Source organism: Prinia subflava, chromosome 24 (assembly GCF_021018805.1).
Source record: "Prinia subflava isolate CZ2003 ecotype Zambia chromosome 24, Cam_Psub_1.2, whole genome shotgun sequence".
Classification (NCBI taxonomy): Eukaryota; Metazoa; Chordata; class Aves; order Passeriformes; family Cisticolidae; genus Prinia; species Prinia subflava.
The window spans coordinates 3,203,175-3,221,051 of NC_086270.1; the positions used below are offsets into that span (position 1 = coordinate 3,203,175).

The following is a 17,877-nucleotide window of genomic DNA, read 5'->3' on the forward strand; positions in this document are numbered from 1 at the left end:
CTCCCTTACTCCTAAGCCACAATTAAAACTATTTTAAAAGAAAACAAACATTTCTCATTGAAATTCCTGCCTGTTTCTGGCTCTCTCTCGTTGTGGGCCAAGGCTGTTCAGCACCAGCAGCTTCCCGAGCTGCCTCTGGGCAAACTCAACATGCTGGGCTCTCCAAATCCTGGCTGCAGCTCGGAAAATGGAAATTTTCATGTGGAAATTCAGGAAGCCTGGAGTGGCACTGCCCTGCTGCCCCAGGGTGCAGTGAGCTCATGGTGTTTGTGGTGCAAAGGCAGTGCCTGAGCTGTTCCCATTCCCTCCAGCACAGTTTGGGGTGGATCCCGGCCCCACAGTGTCCCCGTGCCACATCCTGTCCCACTGGCAGGGTGGCTTCCAGAGGGGAATGGAGGTGCTGCTGGTGGGGCAATGGCTCTGTGCTTTGAATTATTGGGGTTTGGGGGAGAGGGGTGGAAGGAGATATGGGGGACTGGACTGTCCCACGTGGGGAGAGCACTGGTACCCTCACTGTGTCATGCCATGGGGCTGGGAATGGTGGTGTGGCTGATGCCACCTCCTTCCCTGAGACTGGATCAGCCCTTCCCTTGCAGCTGGTGAAGCTGCCACTGCCTGAATGAGGAACAAAGCACCACGGAGAGCCAGGAGCACAGACCTGCCCAGGGGCAGGGGGACACTGAGATGAGTCGTGTCCCTGTCACAGCCACTCGTCATCCCTGCACGTGTTTCTGCTGGCCTGTCTGTGCCGGAGCGAGGATAATTTTCCCTGCGTTTCCCTTTGCCCAGGACCCGGCAGCCGCCTCCGGCGCAGCGTTGGCTTTCACAGGGCTGGATCCGCTCCGCAGCCGGGCAGAGCGTGGGAGGAGGGTGCCGATCCCACTTAGGAAACACAAAACAATAAAAGAGGAACAATGGAGCTTCCTTCCCGTCACCCCGAATACCAAACGCCACCAGAATGTGGCTCAGCTCCGAGCAGCTCTGCCGGGGCTGCTCCTCTGTCCTCTGACCCCAAGGAGGAACTGCAGACACCTCCTCCTCTTCCTTGCCCTGGCAAAGGATGCTGCGGGAGGGCGGGTGCCAAGGAGCATCGCCAAAGGGCTGCCCTGACCCGGCGCTGCTGCCAGAGGCATTCCCAGCTTTGGAAACTGCGTTTGGGCCAGGGCAGGGGGTACAGAGTGGCCGTGCCTTGTGAGAGGATTTTGTCTGCTGCCTGCGCTTCCAGGGTAGCCAAACACGTGTTGCAGCCGGCCCAGGGGCCCAGGAAGGGTTATAAAAACATCCAGGTAGCCAAACTCGCCAGATCATTATCAGCCAGAGAACAAGTTCTCATGGATTTGGTGCCCTTGTGGTGCCAGGCATGAGGAGATGCTCAGGGAGGACAGCCACAGCTGGGCATCTGGGGGGTTGGAGCTGCACCTCAGTGGTACCACATCCCGAGTATCCCACACCACAGCTGGATGTGGCAGGTGCTGAGGGACATGGGGACAGAGCCCCCTTGAGGGGCTGCTCCCTGCCTGTCCCTGTTGGCTCCACCTTGGCTGCTTGTGGCCACCGGCACTGTGCCAGCCCTGCCAACGAGCCCTTGTGGGTGAAGCATCCTTTGCACAGCCTCAGCGAGTGCCCAGCACCCTGGCCAGGCACATCTGGCTGAAAGCTGTGGGAGCTGCCCCAGCAATGAGGACACCAGCCCGGAAACTCTTCTTTCCCAGAGAGATTCTCTCGTCCTATCCAGGATCCTCTCCTGGCACCATCGCTGCCCCTTCAACAAGTGCTGGATTGTGAGGTCTGGACAGTGCCCAGGGATGTCACCCACCCTGTTTTGGGTGACAGGAGCAGGGCTGGGAGCTCTGCTTCCCACTGGAGAGCAGAGGAGGGACCACCTGGCTCGTGGCTGGGGCTCTCCACCAGCCAGGAGCAGCAGCCAGGTTGTCCAACATTGGCCAGGTTGTCCCCACGCTGGGGACATGAACTGGTTTAAACCCTCACCCTGGACTCTGTGAGTCACACATTGACCTTCAGCTCCTGCCAGTGTGCTCCGCCAGCCAATGCCCCACTTTCCTGCAGGAGAGGGACACGGGCTGCAAAGCTCCTTCCACCTCTGCAGGCACTCCACCATCCTGCTGCTGGGGCAGCCTGGGGTGTGGTTGGGACACGGTGCTGTGGCCGATGCCACCACGGGGTGCTCAGGCTGCTGAGGGCACAGGGGGCTGCATGGGGGGCTCACCCCAGGCACGGGGGTCCCACAGCGTCGCCCTCCAGCCCCGCTCCTTCCCCATGTCCTGCCTGCCCCCCTTGACTTGTTGCTATTGTCATCTCCAATATCACGCAGGGATGTGAGAGGCTGGAAGTCGCCTCTTTTCCTGCCAGGTTAAATCGCTCACTAGGAATGTCTATTATTCCCACAAGTCAACTTTCCCCTCTGCGGTATGTGTCAGGGGTCAGGGCTGGCACCACATGAAAGCGACGGGTATTCAATAACCGAGAGCCGTGGAAAGGCTTCAGTCCAAGCCCAGCCACGTTGGGGTTTATTGATGCAGATGCCTTTCCCCATTTGTTTCCTATAAACAGCACATGGTAATATTTAGTAGGTTTCAAACAGAGCTTTTTGCATATTCTCCCTTGTCTGCAGCGAGCTGCTCAGTAGTAGACAGTTTTAATTTACTTAATGCAATTTCTGCTTTTTGTTCTTCCAGAAGGTCTGGGCTGGTTTTGACCCTGTCGCCCCAGCAAATTACTGTAATTCCCAAGGGGCTGGGAGCAGGAGCCCGGGATCCATGCTCTGCAGGGGTGAGGACAAGGGATCTCACTCCCCCCAGACCCTCTGGGACGCAGCCTCAGGAGCCGTGGGTGCATGTTGGGGCTGTCCTGGCTGGCTCCTGCTCCTGGCCAGGCCAGCAGCACGTGGAGCTCGCCAGCTCCACAGAAAAAAACCCACTTTATTGCAAAAGCTGCCACTTCCCCATCCTCGGGGCTGGCAGAGGTTGGGGCACAGCCCTGGGCACTCAGTGCCTGGCATGGAGCATGGTGACCCTGGAGCAGGGAATGCCCACAGCACGGAGCAGAGATCCCACCAGAGCAGGGCTCCTGGGGAGCACCTACACAAGAAAGGGAGGCATCAACTGCTCCTGGAGCAGCCCTTGCTGTTCCTGTCTCCACACTCCTGGCAGCAGCACCACAGGGCCGATGCCAGCCGTGGAGCAGCACTGAGCTGGCAGCAGTGGAGGCTCAGATGCCCCTCCAAGTGATTTTTTGCCACTGTAAATGCCCACAGGGTTTTGGCTCTGCAGCAGCTGCTTCAGGCTGGGGCAGAGTCCCAGCCACTGAGCACACAGTGGATTCACAGACCTCAAGCCAGCCACACTGAGCGTCTGCCCCCAGTCCCTCCGTGTGTGGAATATTGGGCAGGTTCCTCCAGGCAGCAGCTTCCAGGCCCGCCGGCAGCCAGGAATTCTTGGTGCAGTGCTGCCTTCACCCTGCCAGTCCTGGGCACCTTGTCACCACTGTCACCCTGCCAGCCTCAGGCAGGGCTTGAGCCCCTGCTGCCACTCCCCACCAGCACCCACCACCAGAACACAGGCAAGAGGAGACCAAAGAATTGACACCGTGACTCTTTTAATGCAATTACTTCTAAAATGCAGCTTTAAAGTGACTTGGAATGGTCAACAATGAGAAATAAGGGATGGTTTTGAGGTCTGCAACGTGACCATGTGGCACCTCTGCTACCAACACCCACCTGCCACCGCTGGGCCACCACCATGCCTCTGACTGCTCTTACAACCACTCACTGTCCCTTCACAGGGCACGTGTCACAGGGCATCCAAAGGGACCCTCTGGGGCCAAAAAAGGGACAGGGTAAACCATCCAAGTGCCAGATGGCTCCACATTCCTCCAGAAAAGCCAAAGAAGAGCAGCACGAGCAGTGGGTTGCTCCCTCTCACCTCACATTCGGGCATCAACCAACACAAATTCTGGAGCTCACAAGGACCTCGAGGGGCTGTGCCTTCATGCTACGTAAAGTGATTTGGGAACCCAATGCCTGACTGTGCTCTCTGGCTCTGGGTGGCAGAGGAAGATGATGTTCCAATCTCTTGCTTTTTGTTATCTAGTAATTCTTTATGTATTTATTTTTCAGAGCAGCAAGTGCCAAGTAACTGGGAAATTCTGCTGTAGCCTGAACACCAGTGAGAACAAACTCGGACACCGCCTTCACACCATGCAGCCTTTACATCCCCCAACAGCACAACAGAGCCTGAAATGTCTTTGACACCTCAGCCTGAGTTTGGTTCTCACTCTGTGACTCCCCATGCAGACCTGGGCTGTGCCCACTGTGGAGCACCACTGCCATTTTAGCTCCTCTTTCTCCATGTAAAATAGTTCCTGCTGCTTCACTGGAGTTTGACCTCCTCCCCTCTTGAGAGGGGAGTGGTGAAGCTTCTAGGGGACACTGGAAAGGCCATGGGACTCCCAGATTTCTGTGGTGCCACGGCCTCCTGAGCAGAGCAGCCCCAGCCCTGGTGCCAGCACTCCAAAAACTCTCCTCAGCCACCCCTTTGGATCAAGCCTGCATTTGCCAGTGACTTCAGAATCAAGTGCAGGAAGCCAGTTTGATCTACAGAAACACTACACACATCTCCAAATGGATTTTAAACACCTCATTTAAGGAAGGACAGGGTTTAGCAGGGAATCATTGGGCTCTTGTAGCTTGGTCTCCAATTCTGGCCATCCGACACCGATGCAGATGGGAAGAGACCCGAGCTCTCCTGGAGTCTGAGGAGTTGTTCTCACACAACCCAGGTCACAATTGGAAACTGAGTGCAGGAAGCCCCCAGGGGGATGGAAAAGGACATCACCTGATGAAAAAGCTTCAGAATGAACCTGGGAAATAAACACCAACCAGACAATGGTCTTCTACAGAGGATGGAAGTGAGAGTAGAAGAAAATAACATCTGAGATAGTCAATGAGTCAGTCTGAGTGTGCAGGGGCAGGAGATCCCTATGGATCTGTGAGGAAAGCTAATGGCCAAACCCAGCTGGTCCCTGCAGTCCCCAGCGAGGTGGGGCCGTGGTTCACTCCTCCCCAGCTGGAAGGTTGTCTTCAATCCTCCTGATGAACTTCATCCGTATTTCCGTGACGCTGTCGCCCTTCAGGGTGTCCTGGACAAACTTGACATCGACAGCCATCTGCACCTAAGTGAGGGAAGAGCAGAGAGGAGCTGGTAACTCCCTCTTCACAGCAGCTTCTCCAGGGACTGAATGATCCTGGAGCAGCAGCTTAAGGGCTCTAAGGGTGTGACATGGCATACAGGGCTCTACATAGCCCTAAATTTGAGACACAGCTGTTCTCTTGTCCTGACCAACTCCCAGCTAGGGCTCACAGCAGTTGCAGAGTGGAGTTTCATACAAACTCAAGGAGATACAAGTGCTTGAACTTGGGTCATGAACTGAAGGGGCTCAGGCACCACCTCTGGGCCTCAGCTGCCACACCTGACAGCAGCCAAGTGCTCCTGCAGCTCTGTCCTTCTCCGGGAATGCGTTTCAAGTCCAAAGCAAACCCAGAAATCACAAACACGGACCAGAATTCAAGCATCTGCTGACTCCTGGCTATCCACACACCCATCCCAAGGGAAGAGAGATGTGCTCACCATTTCCAGGGCACCTCGCAGCACCCCACAGAGCAGGTTGGAGTAGATGAGGGTGGAGTGGTTGTCAGGGAGCTCCACAAAGTCCACCAAGGGGTTGTTTTCCAAGATCAGGGAGAACTCATCGCCCCCAGGACTCCAGTTGGTGATGCTGGGAGTGATGCCCAGGTACATCTTAAATGCAATCTGTTGTGGCAAACAGGAGGAACAAGGACAGGTGAGGCAACAGCACAGCTTTGATCTCTGTAAAATTATTCAAGGGGTCTGCAAACATCTCTCCTTTCTTCCAATTCCCACCAGCCAGCGGTACTTGGGCTAAAGCTTTTTTTTTCCCTCCCCAAAATCTTCCTCAAACCCTCAGAACAGTCCTGTGAGTAGCAAATATTCCATCCTCACGTGCAAAACCCAAAAAAAAACTGGCAAAGCTGTGCCTGGACGTTTACCTTTGCAATGACATCTGCAGTTTCACGGAAATCGTGGCATCTCCCAACATTGGAACGGGCCAGGAAGTCCTCGATGAGCCGGACACCGATGTTGTAACCCCTGCGAAGAGACCAGGGCAACAGATTTAGAAAGACAAGAAATGAAATGAAATGAAATGAAATGATAAAAATAAAATTAAAAATAAATAAATAAATAAATAAATAAATAAATAAATAAATAAATAAATAAAAATAAAAATAAATAATAAAACATAAAATAAAAAGTAAAAAAGAAAATAAAAATGAAATAAATTATAAAAATAAATAATTAAACTAAAATAAATAAAATTTAAAAATATGAAAATATAAAATATGATAAAATGTGATAAAATAAGATAATAAAAAATAAAAAATAAAACAAATAAATAGAATAAAATAATATTAAAGTAGTATTTAAAATATAAAATAAAATACTATAAAATACGATAAAATAAGATAATAAAATAATAAAAAATAACACAACATAAAATAAAAATTAAAATAAAAATAAAAAATAATAATTAAAATAAAATAAAAAATAAAATTAAATTAAAAAAAAATAATAATAAAAAATAAAAAAAAAAAAAATAATAAAAAAAAATAAAAAAAAATAAAATAAAATAAAATAAAATAAAATAAAATAAAATAAAATAAAATAAAATAAAATAAAATAAAATAAGCAAAGTCTAATCTGAGGAATGTCAGTGTTAAATAACTTCAGGCTGCCAGGATTTTGCTCCCAGAGCAGCGCGCAGGGCTGTGATCCCTGCTGTGATCCCTGATCCTGCACAGCTCCAGCACAGCAGATCCACTCCCACTCGTGCACCCACTCACATTTTGTCCAGCTGCTTGTTGACGTCGTCGTCGTTCTCGTAGTCCTTGCAGAGCTGGGTCACCAGGGCGCCGTAGGTGAGCGTGAACAGCTCTGAGTTCTGCGCACAGGAAAAGGGATTCACCCCCAGAACCCACCCGGCTCCGCTGCCTCCGTGTCCGGCCCCTGGGCACCGAGAGGGAACGGGGACCTGTGTCTCAAAGGAATCTGGTGCTGAATAAGGAGAGATCCCAGCTCCAATTGTGGCAACAACTTCATTCACCTTGGAACAGGGTTTGGAGGAACCCGGTCTACTAGAAGGCGCCCCTGCCCTTGGCAGGTGGTGGAACTGAGTTTTGAGATCCTTTTCAACCCAAACCACTCTGGGATTTTGGGAGAGAGTCCAACACCTCCTGGATAGCTGGAGGTGCCACGCCAGGGCCCTGAATTTATCTCAGCCACTGGCCTAGAGCTGAGATCTGACTCAAACTCTTCCCTCTGTTTCATGAACATGTTACAAGCAGGCAGTGCCCATCAGGCTCAAGCTCTGGTCCTTCTAACAGGCCCAAAACGCTCCTCCAGTCAGGGATTTATGAAATTCTGTACCTGGAAAAAGGACTCATCTGGTCCTAGAAAGTTGTCCAGGCACAGAATTTGCTTCACAGATTGAAATCAGCTCCTCAGACCCAGACTAGGCTCAGGGAGGCCAAACCCAGGCCAGCTCAGCACTCAGGTGCTGTGGACATCCACTCTGGGACTGGCCAGGACCACAGTCACTCATGTTTTCTTTGCACAATTGTCAAATTTGCAAAAAATTTGCAAAAAAAAGGGAAAAGTTCTCCTCTCCCAGCCACTACCTTTGATTCTCACCCTTAAATGGTGTCAAAGAGCATTTTTGGGAGCCATTAAGCCAGACCAGTGATTAACAAGGTCTGCAGGCTGCAGAACAAAACTCTGCAAAAGGAAATGTTTTGGGGAACAAACAAACCCCCAGCACTGGTTTCTGCTGTCAGTTTTGGCATGCAGAGGGATCACAGGGGCTGACCTGGGATCTGTCACCTACCATGAGCTGCAGAGAGGCAGAAGGTGAAATGAATGGCAAATACCAATACTAGAGAATGAAAGCAGCAGCAGGCAGGGAGGGAAAAGAGACAAGATCAGAGTTAAGTGACAACACAGATCACCGTAAGTTCACACAAAGCCACAGCAAACACAGAGGAAACACCCCCAAACAAATAGAAATTGGGTTTGTAGAGGACACAGGGAATTCCACCTTGTCTTGTTCCTGGATTAGGAAAAAATTCTTCCTTGTGAAGGTGGTGAGGTCCTGGCACAGGGTGCCCAGAGAAGCTGTGGCTGCCCCTGGATCCCTGGAAGTGTCCAACTCCACACTGGATGGGGCTTGGAGCAATCCAGGATAGTGGAAGATGTCCCTGCCCATGGCAGGGAGTGGAATGGGATGAATTTTAAAGCTTCAGGTATAAAAACAACCAAACGGGCTACTTGGAGCTGTTGCCCCACTTTCAATCTAAAGAATTGACACATTATTTGGGGGTTTTATTTAAAAAAATTGCTTTCCTCTCAGAAAACTAAAGGATGGGCAATTCACATCACCAGAAGGACAAGGTGGAAGTTCCTTTGGCTCAGCTGGAGTCAGAGACTTGGCAGAGAATTTAACAGACATGCAGAACAGATAGTGTTGGTTTTAAGAGTTTCAGTGGTTTTAGTAAAGGCAGAAGTGGAGAGGGGATGGGGATGGATGGAGGGAATCCAGCTGTCCCCAGCCTGAGGTGCTGTCACTGTGTGAGGCCATGGTGGTGTCACCTGCCACCATCAGCCCCAACACACCCAGAGCTGATCTCACTTATTGCTGAGATGCTGCTATTAAAGGCAACTTAAACTGTTACCATAAGGCAAACTCCTAAATTCAGATTTGGACAAAAAAAAAATCATTTTCAGCCCATTTGATGTAATTGAAGTGCCCAAAGCTTTGCCAGTATTTTTATTATTTGACACTGCAGATCACTGTACAGTCTCCACATTACACATCTGCTCTATGGCTACGGATGTGTCAGAACTCCAGTGAATTAATAAAATTCTGTACATAATCGTTGTATTTAAGGAGCTGAACCCCTAGAAAAGAATCCCCTGGGGTGTGGAGAGGCAGGAGGGGGCAGCTAAGCCCGACCCAGCACCTCCTCACGACCAAAGAGGGAGAAAACCCCAGATTTTATTTTTTATTACTTATTTTGCATTAAAAATTAACGAATTCGACCTGGTTTGACCCAGCATTCGAGTTCAGCTCTGGAGCTTTGGGCTCCATCTCTCAGTTCCTGACTCAGCCGGGCTGATAACGCGGAATGAGCTGGAGAAGGGAAGCGAGACACGCCAGGGAAGCGTTTTGGGTGCGGACCTCCCATAAACGGGAGCGCCGCTGCCGCTGATTGCTGCCCGGCCCCGCCGCGCCGGGCACCGCGGGCCGGGCCCGATCACCCCCGCCCCGGGCCGGTTCCCCGGGTGTCCCCGCCATGCGCTCGCCGCGCCGGCCCCGCCGTTACCATTTTCTTGTTCTCGGTGCCGCGCCCGCCCTGTCGCGACATCGTGTCCGCCCGGCCCGGCCCGGCCCGGCCGCTCCGTCCGCCGCGGGGCACCAAGGAACCCCCGGGGCACCGCGGGGCACCACGGGACACGCAGTCCCCGCCGCGGCGCCGTCCGCACGCCGCACGCCCGGCTGGACTACAAATCCCAGAGTGCATCGCGCGGCCACAGGTTCGCTGACGTAGCCGCCAGGCACCGACCAATCCCGGCGTGAAGCAGGGTCAGGTGATGGCAGCGGCCGCCGCTAGGGGGCGCTACCGCCCGCCGCAGCCGTGGCGGCGCCGCCGTCGAGGCCGCGCTGGGCCCGGCCCGGCCCGGCCCGGCCCGGAACCACCCCGCTCCTGCTGCCCCTCCCTTACTTCTCTCACTTCCCTCTGCCCACCCAGGGACGGAATGGTGGCCCTGGTGCTGCTCCCTACGGTCGCTCCCGGTGCTGCCGGCTTCCTGCAGGCCTCCCCGCGGCCCCCCAGCCCGGCTGATGTTGCCGGGTTAATAACTCCTCATGAGGCATCGGCAGAGCAAGGGTGTCGCCATGGGAAAGGGGTCTCTCCTGGTACCTGGGCTGGGCTCCCGCTCCCACCTCGGTCCCACACTGCCACCTTGGAATCGGAATAGAATGGAATATCCCGAGCTGGAAGGGATCTGCAAGGATCGAGTCCAGCCCCCGGCCCTGCACAGGACACCCCAACAATCCCACCATATACCCGAGAGCATTGCCCAAACGCTCCTTGAGCTCTGCCAGGGCCAGGTCCTGTCTCTGTGCCTTCCTTGCCCAGCTCCAGGGGCTCAGCAGAGGCTGATTCTGGGGGAAGGGGCAGCTGGTGTCCGTGGGTGGATGAACCAAGCCTTGTGCTGGCAGGACTGGGCAGGCTTAGAACCTTAGGCTGCAGTTCAGAACAGAAGCAGGTTTCCACCCTATGAGGCCTGCAAATGGCCCCGCAAGAACAGAGCAAAAGACAGGGTGTCACAGAAACCAGCCTGGTTTGGGGCTGCAGGAACTGCAGGGAATATTCCCTGGAAGAACCCAGCTTCCCTTAACCCTCCCAAGCCAGACAGAGTGTGCTGGGCAATGTTTACTTATTTATCTAATCTCCTGTTGTTCATTTATTTATCCCGCTATGTCCCTGTCCCGGTCCTGTCACTGAGCGAGTGCTGGGGTGGTTTGCCGGGGGCAGGACATGCTCTGGGCACAGGGGGACCCCCACTCCTGCTGGCTGCTCAGGAATCCAGCAGCTGGGAGCTGGCTAGCTGTCACCGCCGAGCAGGAGCGTGGGGACAGGCTGGGCTGTGGTGACCTGCTGGCATTGCCTTACATGGCTGCATCCCCGGGACGCCACCGGCTGCAGGGCACCGGGCCTGGCACTGGGCTGGGGGGCTGCCAGCAGCACCTCCACCGTGCCAGTGAGCTGATGGGCTGTCTGTGCTCCCCGTCTCCAGCTCTGCAGTGCCAGGTCCCCTCCTGCTCCCAGTCCCAAATGCCACCTTGTGCTCTCCGCCACAGTGGCCCCAGTGTGCTGCTGGTCAGTGGAAGTCATTGAATCCTAGAACACCCTGGCTTGGAAGGGACCCACAAGGACCATGGAGTGCAGCTCCTGCCGCTGGCACAGGACACCCCAACAATCCCACCATGTGTTTGAGAGAGCAGTCCAAACACTCCTGGAGCTCTGGCAGCCTTGGGGCCGTGCCCACTCCCTGGAGAGCCTGGTCAGTGCCTGATCACCCTCTGGGGGAAGAACTTTCCCTGATACCCAATGTAAGAAGACACCGTGTCCCTGGTCACCGCAGAGGTCCCTGGCAGTGTCCCTCCGTGCTGAGCTGGGGGGCATGAGGGGCACACAGGGCACCCGCGCTGGCATCTCAGTCTGTGTCCTGCCGTGTCTCTGTGTGCCCAGTGAGCACACGGAGATCCTGCCCAGGTGGAGCCGTTACTGCTCCCCGGCCCCGGGCAGGCTCCGAGCCGGCCCCGCTGCAGCCGAGGGCACCGACAGCCAGTCTGACGGCGCCGGGCGGCTCTGCCGGTTGCCGCCCGCACACGGGAGATGCTCCGGGAGACGGGTGGAACCCAAACACCGCGACCTGGGCTGCGCGGGCCTCGGAGCTCGCCGCCCCTCCAATACAGACCCTGATCCTCGAGGTCAATCTCGCAAATCGGCCCAAGGGCCGGCCGGGATTTGGCAAAGCCCCGGGCCCGCCTGGCCAGTCCCGTCCTACCGCGCTCCGCCCCGTCCGGTGGGCGCAGGAGCGGCTGCAGCGCGCTCCGCCCCGCCGCGCCCATCGCGGGGGCCTCGGAGCGCCGGGGCCGGGCCGGGCCGGTCCCAGCCATGCTGTGCAGATCCCGGGAGCCGGGCCGGGCCATGCCGTGCCGATCGCGGGGTCCGAGCCGTGCCGTGCCATGCGGGGCTCTCCCGGCAGCGGCGCTGGGGCTGCGGGTCCTGGTGCTGAGCGCGGCGCTGGGCGCGGGGGCGATCCGGGCTCAGCCGCCCCCCTTCCCTTTTTGGGACCCCTCGCTGCCCTGGCAGCGCCGCCTCGACGACCTGCTGGACCGGCTGAGCCCCGCCGAGCTGGTGCTGCAGGTGAGGGGGCGGCGGGACCCCCCCGGGGCCCCCGCGGTTCTCCCCGCTCAGCGCCGCTGCCCTGCAGGTGGCCAGGGGGGGAGCGATGGGGAACGGCCCCGCGCCCCCCATCCCGCGGTTGGGCATCGCGCCCTACAACTGGAACACGGAGTGTCTGCGGGGCGACGGCGAGGCACCTGGATGGGCCACGGCTTTCCCGCAGGCGCTGGGGCTTGCCGCCGCCTTCAGGTACCAGCACTGGAGACCGGGCGTGTGGGATGGCACCTTGTGAGACAGGTTCCTCCTTGCCTAGGCCACCCTGACACCCCTGTGCTGTCCCCACAGCCCCGAGCTCATCTACCGTGTGGCCAACGCCACGGCCACCGAGGTGAGAGCCAAGCACAACAGCTTTGCTGCTGCTGGCCGCTACAGTGACCACACCGGGCTCAGCTGCTTCAGCCCTGTCCTGAACATCATGAGGCACCCACTGTGGGGGAGGAACCAGGTGCCAGCTTGGGCGGGTGATCCCTGGCTGGGATAAGGCCACAAAGGACTGTGGCTGACCAGCTGGACATGGATGGCCATGGCCTGCCAGGCTGTGGGGATGTGGGGACAGGGCTCCCAGAGGTGACCTGCCTGTGTCCCGGACAGGAGACCTATGGGGAGGACCCATTCCTGAGCGGGGAGCTGGCCCGCAGCTTTGTGCAGGGGCTGCAGGGCCAGCACCCCCGTTATGTCAAGGCCAGCGCTGGCTGCAAACACTTCAGTGTGCACGGGGGTCCTGAGAACATCCCTGTCTCCAGGCTAAGCTTCGATGCCAAGGTGAGCACAGTGGGGTGGAGGGTGTTAAAGGAACAGGGGACACTCCAGGTGCTGACCCCACCCTGCCTTGGTGCTCGCAGGTGCTGGAGCGGGACTGGCGCATGACCTTCCTGCCCCAGTTCCAGGCATGTGTGCATGCTGGTTCCTACAGCTTCATGTGCAGCTACAACAGGTGTGGAGCGTGGCAGGGGCCACGTGGGCTGGGGGCAGCCCTTGGCATGGCCACTGCCCCATCCCCTCTCCAACAGGATCAACGGCGTTCCTGCTTGTGCCAACAAGAAGCTGCTGATGGACATCCTGCGTGGCGAGTGGGGGTTTGATGGGTACGTGGTGAGCGACGAGGGGGCTGTGGAGCTCATCATGCTGGGGCACCACTACACACACAACTTCCTGGAGACAGCAGTTGGTGAGCTCACGGGCTAGGCGTGGGGTCAGCCCCAGGCATCGCACAGCCGTGATGGGAGTTCTCCCTTCTCCCTGGCATGGCAGCCTCAGTGAACGCTGGCTGCAACCTGGAGCTCTCCTATGGCCTGAGGAACAACGTCTTCATGCACATCCCTCAGGCTCTGGCCATGGGCAACATCACGCTGCAGGTGAGCTGAGGGGAGTAGGGCCAGGGGTGTGGGCAGAGAGCCTGGGCTGTCCCTGCCAAGCACAACTGAGGTGTTTGGGTTGGGGTCTCCACAGACGCTGCGTGACCGAGTCCGGCCCCTCTTCTACACACGGATGCGGCTGGGGGAGTTTGACCCCCCAGCCATGAACCCCTACAGCTCCCTGGACCTGAGTGTGGTGCAGAGCCCCGAGCACCGCAACCTCTCACTGGAAGCTGCTGTCAAGAGCTTTGTGCTGCTGAAGAATGTGCGGGGGACGCTGCCCCTGCGGGCCCAGGACCTGTCCGGCCAGCACCTCGCGGTGAGCCCCTGCAAGGTGGCAGGCAGGGGGATGTGCTGGCTCCACACCCATGGCACACAGGTGTCACAGGGCTGCTGGTGCCACCCCTCTGCCCTCTGCAGGTGGTGGGTCCCTTTGCTGACAATCCCCGGGTACTGTTTGGGGACTACGCACCAGTGCCAGAGCCTCAGTACATCTACACTCCCCGGTGAGACAGCGTGGGTCCCACCTCATGTCCCACTCTGGTCACTGTTCCCCTCTTCTGGGCACTGTCCAGGGCTGCTGCTGGAGCTGCTTGGCCCTTGGCTGGTGGCCAGGGCAAGGGGGCTGTCCCCACTGTGCCCCGACCCTGGGGCACAGCTGCCCCTGTGTCCTCTGTTCTTCTCTGACGCAGGAGGGGGCTGGAGATGCTGGGGGCCAACGTCAGCTTCACAGCAGGCTGCAGCGAGCCACGGTGCCAGCAATACTCACGGGCAGAGCTGGTGAGGGTGGTGGGGGCAGCTGACGTGGTGCTGGTCTGCCTGGGGACAGGTAGGTGGGAACAGGAGGGCACTGGGTGGGCACTGCCAGGGGAAGGGAGTGCTCTGGGAGACAGGGAGTGCCCATGAGCCACCTCTGAGGCAGTCGGTGCTCCTCTGCCCTGTCTGCCCACAGGGGTGTAAGAGCCTCTCCCTTGGCTGTCCCCACCCAGGGGTAGATGTGGAGACAGAGGCAAAAGACCGAAGTGACCTGTCCCTCCCGGGGCACCAGCTGGAGCTGCTGCAGGATGCTGTGCAGGCAGGTAGGGGCTCTGTGGGTCCTCAACCTGCCCAGATGCCCCCCATCCCTGTGGCCATCCCAGCAGTGCCACTACAAGGCCCTCAGTGACAGTCACCTCTCTGCAGCCGCTGGACGCCCCGTGATCCTGCTGCTGTTCAACGCGGGGCCCCTGGACGTGAGCTGGGCACAGGCACATGACGGCGTGGGGGCCATCCTGGCCTGCTTCTTCCCTGCCCAGGCCACCGGCTTGGCCATTGCCAGGGTCCTGCTGGGCAAGGCAGGGGCCAGCCCGGCTGGCCGGCTGCCGGCCACTTGGCCTGCAGGCATGCACCAGGTAAGGGCAGGGCTGCTTGTCGCATCCTTAGCCTTTCCCTGCCTTGGTGGCTGGAGCAGCTGTGGGATGCAGGGCTGGTTCTTGCCTGTGCCTGCCCAGCCCTGCCCTGTTCCACTTGCCCCTTGTCCCACAGGTGCCACCGATGGAGAACTACACCATGGAGGGACGGACATACCGCTACTATGGGCAGGAGGCCCCGCTCTACCCTTTTGGGTACGGGCTGTCCTACACCACCTTCCACTATCGGGACCTGGTGCTGAGTCCCCCAGTGCTGCCCGTCTGTGCCAACCTCTCTGTATCTGTGGTGCTGGAGAACACGGGGCTGCGGGACAGCGAGGAGGTGGGCACAGCTGCTCTGCACTGAGCTGCCTGTACAGGGTACAGATGTGCCCGAGCTCCCCCTGCCAGGGGACTGCTGTGGGGTACCATTGTCCTGACTCCCATCCCTCCGTGCAGGTGGTGCAGCTGTACCTGCGCTGGGAGCAGTCCTCCGTGCCAGTGCCCCGCTGGCAGCTGGTGGCTTTCCGCCGTGTGGCCGTGCTGGCCGGCCAGGAGGCCAAGCTGTCCTTCCAGGTGCTGGCCGAGCAGCGCGCGGTCTGGGCGCAGGACTGGCGCCTGGAGCCCGGCACATTCACCCTCTTTGCTGGTGGGCAGCAGCCAGGACAGAAGACACGGGCGCCCTCGGAGGTGCTGAGCGCGCGGTTCAGTGTCACCGGCACGGCTCGGCCCTTACGAGGGTGTTAGCGGCCGTGGTGGCCTCAGGGTGCTGGCAGGGGGAAGGGATGTGAGCTACCCTGTGTGCCGTGGGCAGTGTGGTGGTTCTCTGCCCTTGCAATAAAGTGCTGGTGCTCCGTGGCAGCTGTGTGGGGCCTCCCCTCCATCCTCCCAGCACAGCGCTGGCATCTCTCCGCAGCAGGACCACACTGCTCTTGCCGTGCTCAGTGCTCTCACCGCCCTCCCATTGCTGTCCCACCCCGAGGTGCTGCTGCAGCCCCACACCCTGCCCGTGCCCCACACCAACCATGGGGCAGCGGCTGCCCGGCCCCGCGTGTGCTGCGGCCACACGTGCCTGCGCCTCCCGCTCTATTTATAGCTGCCGGGCTGCTCCAGCGCATTCCCTGCGCCGAGGGAACGGGTGACTGGCAGCCCTGGGAGGCTCGGGACAGCATGAGCTGGCCGTTCTCCTTCCCAGGCAGGATCCAGGGATTGGCAGGATGCTGCAGGGAAGGGGGCAGAGATGCAGTGGTTGGAGTGATCAAGCCCTGTGCTGGCCTGAGGTCCAGATCCAACCCTGCAGCAGCTCAGGGGCTGTGGAGCAGCGCCGGGATGCAATTCCGGCAGCAGTGCTGGCGGGGAGCCGGAGTTGGGCAGGAACTCCTCCGGATGGTGTTGAAAGACTGTGATCTCCTCCAGCCCCGAGGCCGGAGGCCAAGGTGGGGGTGGCGGGAGCGCGTGGGGCTGCCCAGGCCTGACCCCATGACATCAGGACACTAATTACAGATGCGGCTTGGGATAATTACAGAGCAGGCGCGAGCCGTGGCAGGGCAGGGCGCAGCCCGCTGTGGCTCAGCCCATTGCTGGCCCATTTGTCACTGACACCCACAGGGGATTGTCCTGCAGCAGCCGGGATTTGCCATGGGCTGTGGTGCAGCCCCATGGCAAGATGCTGGGGGTCTGGTTGTTGCCCTGACGTGCTGCCGGTGATGGGTTCCTATTGCATCCCTTCACCCCAGGACAGGACACGGGGACAGACACCCCCACTGCTGGGGAGTTTGGGAATCAGCTGGAGTGTTTTGGGGACAGGGATTCAGATCAGCCCTTGTGGGCACCATGTCACAGAGCAGCAGGGTGGGAGCAGCCTGGGGCCAGGGCAAAGTCCAGGGGCTGAGGAGAGAGTGGGAGCAGGGGGATAGGGAGCAGGTGGAAATGGGTGGGATGGGATGTCCCACACGGTACTTTGCTCAGAGGTGCTGGTGGGGTTTGTTTGCCATCCTTATCCCTGTTTGCTCCCAGACTCACACAGCATCAGCTCCTGCTGGCAGGGTTGAGCTGTGGCTGTAGTTATCCTTTGACTTTGGGGTGCTGATCCCTTTGGGTCCCTACAGTCAGTGTCAGGGCCAGGTGCTGATCCTCGGGGTTCAGCCCCCTGCCCAGACTGGCCTGATGGAGCCATGGCAGCTCCAACACATCCAGTGGTGTTGCACCCCACACTGCAGGGCTGAGGAGCACAGGGAGTGCTGGGGCACGCAGCAGCCAGGGCTGGGTGCCGTGCTCATCATGAGCTCATCGGATTTTCCATCAGCTCAGGGAGGGCAGCTGTTCCCAGCACCACGGGAATGGCGGGGCTGGACCCAGAACCCCAACAGAGGGGGGCTCTGCCTGCAGCAGAGTGATCAATCAATTCCTGCTTGTGTAAGCCCATTGACTTGGGCTGGCATGGCATTCACGAGCCCTCTCATGCTGCACTGTTGGTGCATGGATACAGGCCCTGAACACCCATGGTTGCCCCTTCCTCTCTTTGCCCTCTGCTCCAGACTGACCCCACTGCAGGCAGAGGGACCATGGACATGGCTGGATCCAGTGCCAGGCTGTCCCAGAGCCTTGAGATGTTCATCTGCTCCAGGTGGTGCTAGGGGACCCACAGGCAAAGAGGCTTTGGAAGCTGCCCATAGTCACCCTTGGAGCTCGTCGTGGAGTGGCTCCAGTCCCACTCTGCCAGATCCCTCGTGTGCCATGGAAATAGGGGGCTGTGGGGCTGCTGCAGCCCCTTGGAGGCTCAGCCATGCAACAGTGTGAGTGGGGCTGTTCCCCTTTCCTGTCCCAGGGAATATATTGGCTTTGTGAGTTCACTGGGACATTGTATTCTCTGCCATCCTCCCGCGGTGCCCAGCTCCCAGAGCTGAGGCTTGGCCATGCAGCATTCCCTGGTGGGGAGTCAGCTGGCAGGTGAGGCTCTGGTAGTTTCAGGAAGCCTCTGCCCTGTCTGAGCCAGGTGAGAGGGTGCAAA

The 17,877-nt window shown here is 57.9% G+C and overlaps 2 protein-coding genes across 2 annotated transcripts; one reads left to right on the top strand and one right to left on the bottom strand.

Annotated features, from left to right (window-relative positions):
- Positions 1 to 3,598: 3,598 nt before the first annotated feature.
- On the bottom strand, positions 3,599 to 9,628 carry TRAPPC3 (trafficking protein particle complex subunit 3). Its single transcript, XM_063418853.1, has 5 exons — positions 9,473 to 9,628; positions 6,938 to 7,035; positions 6,086 to 6,185; positions 5,646 to 5,828; positions 3,599 to 5,190 (listed from the first exon to the last, which is right to left on the bottom strand). The coding sequence occupies exons 1-5, from the start codon at positions 9,512 to 9,514 to the stop codon at positions 5,071 to 5,073; spliced, it is 543 nt and encodes a 180-aa protein (XP_063274923.1). The 5' UTR covers positions 9,515 to 9,628; the 3' UTR covers positions 3,599 to 5,070.
- A 1,908-nt stretch (positions 9,629 to 11,536) lies between these two features.
- Positions 11,537 to 15,725, top strand: LOC134561664 (uncharacterized). The gene is given in 16 exon segments (XM_063418852.1): positions 11,537 to 11,591; positions 11,594 to 11,820; positions 11,822 to 12,085; positions 12,153 to 12,313; positions 12,410 to 12,569; positions 12,716 to 12,886; positions 12,967 to 13,058; positions 13,135 to 13,292; positions 13,376 to 13,479; positions 13,574 to 13,798; positions 13,900 to 13,985; positions 14,172 to 14,308; positions 14,469 to 14,558; positions 14,662 to 14,870; positions 15,004 to 15,210; positions 15,327 to 15,725. Coding segments are annotated over 16 exon segments (2,619 nt in total). The 5' UTR covers positions 11,537 to 11,551; the 3' UTR covers positions 15,615 to 15,725.
- Positions 15,726 to 17,877: the final 2,152 nt, after the last annotated feature.

Coding starts and splice junctions, on each gene's coding strand:
- TRAPPC3 (XM_063418853.1), bottom strand. CDS start 9,514: ATGTCGCGACAGGGCGGGCGCGGCACCGAGAACAAGAAAATG. Junction 7,036..9,472: donor GCACCGAGAACAAGAAAATG/GTAACGGCGGGG, acceptor TCCTGTGCGCAG/AACTCAGAGCTGTTCACGCT. Junction 5,191..5,645: donor TGCGAGGTGCCCTGGAAATG/GTGAGCACATCT, acceptor TCCCTCACTTAG/GTGCAGATGGCTGTCGATGT.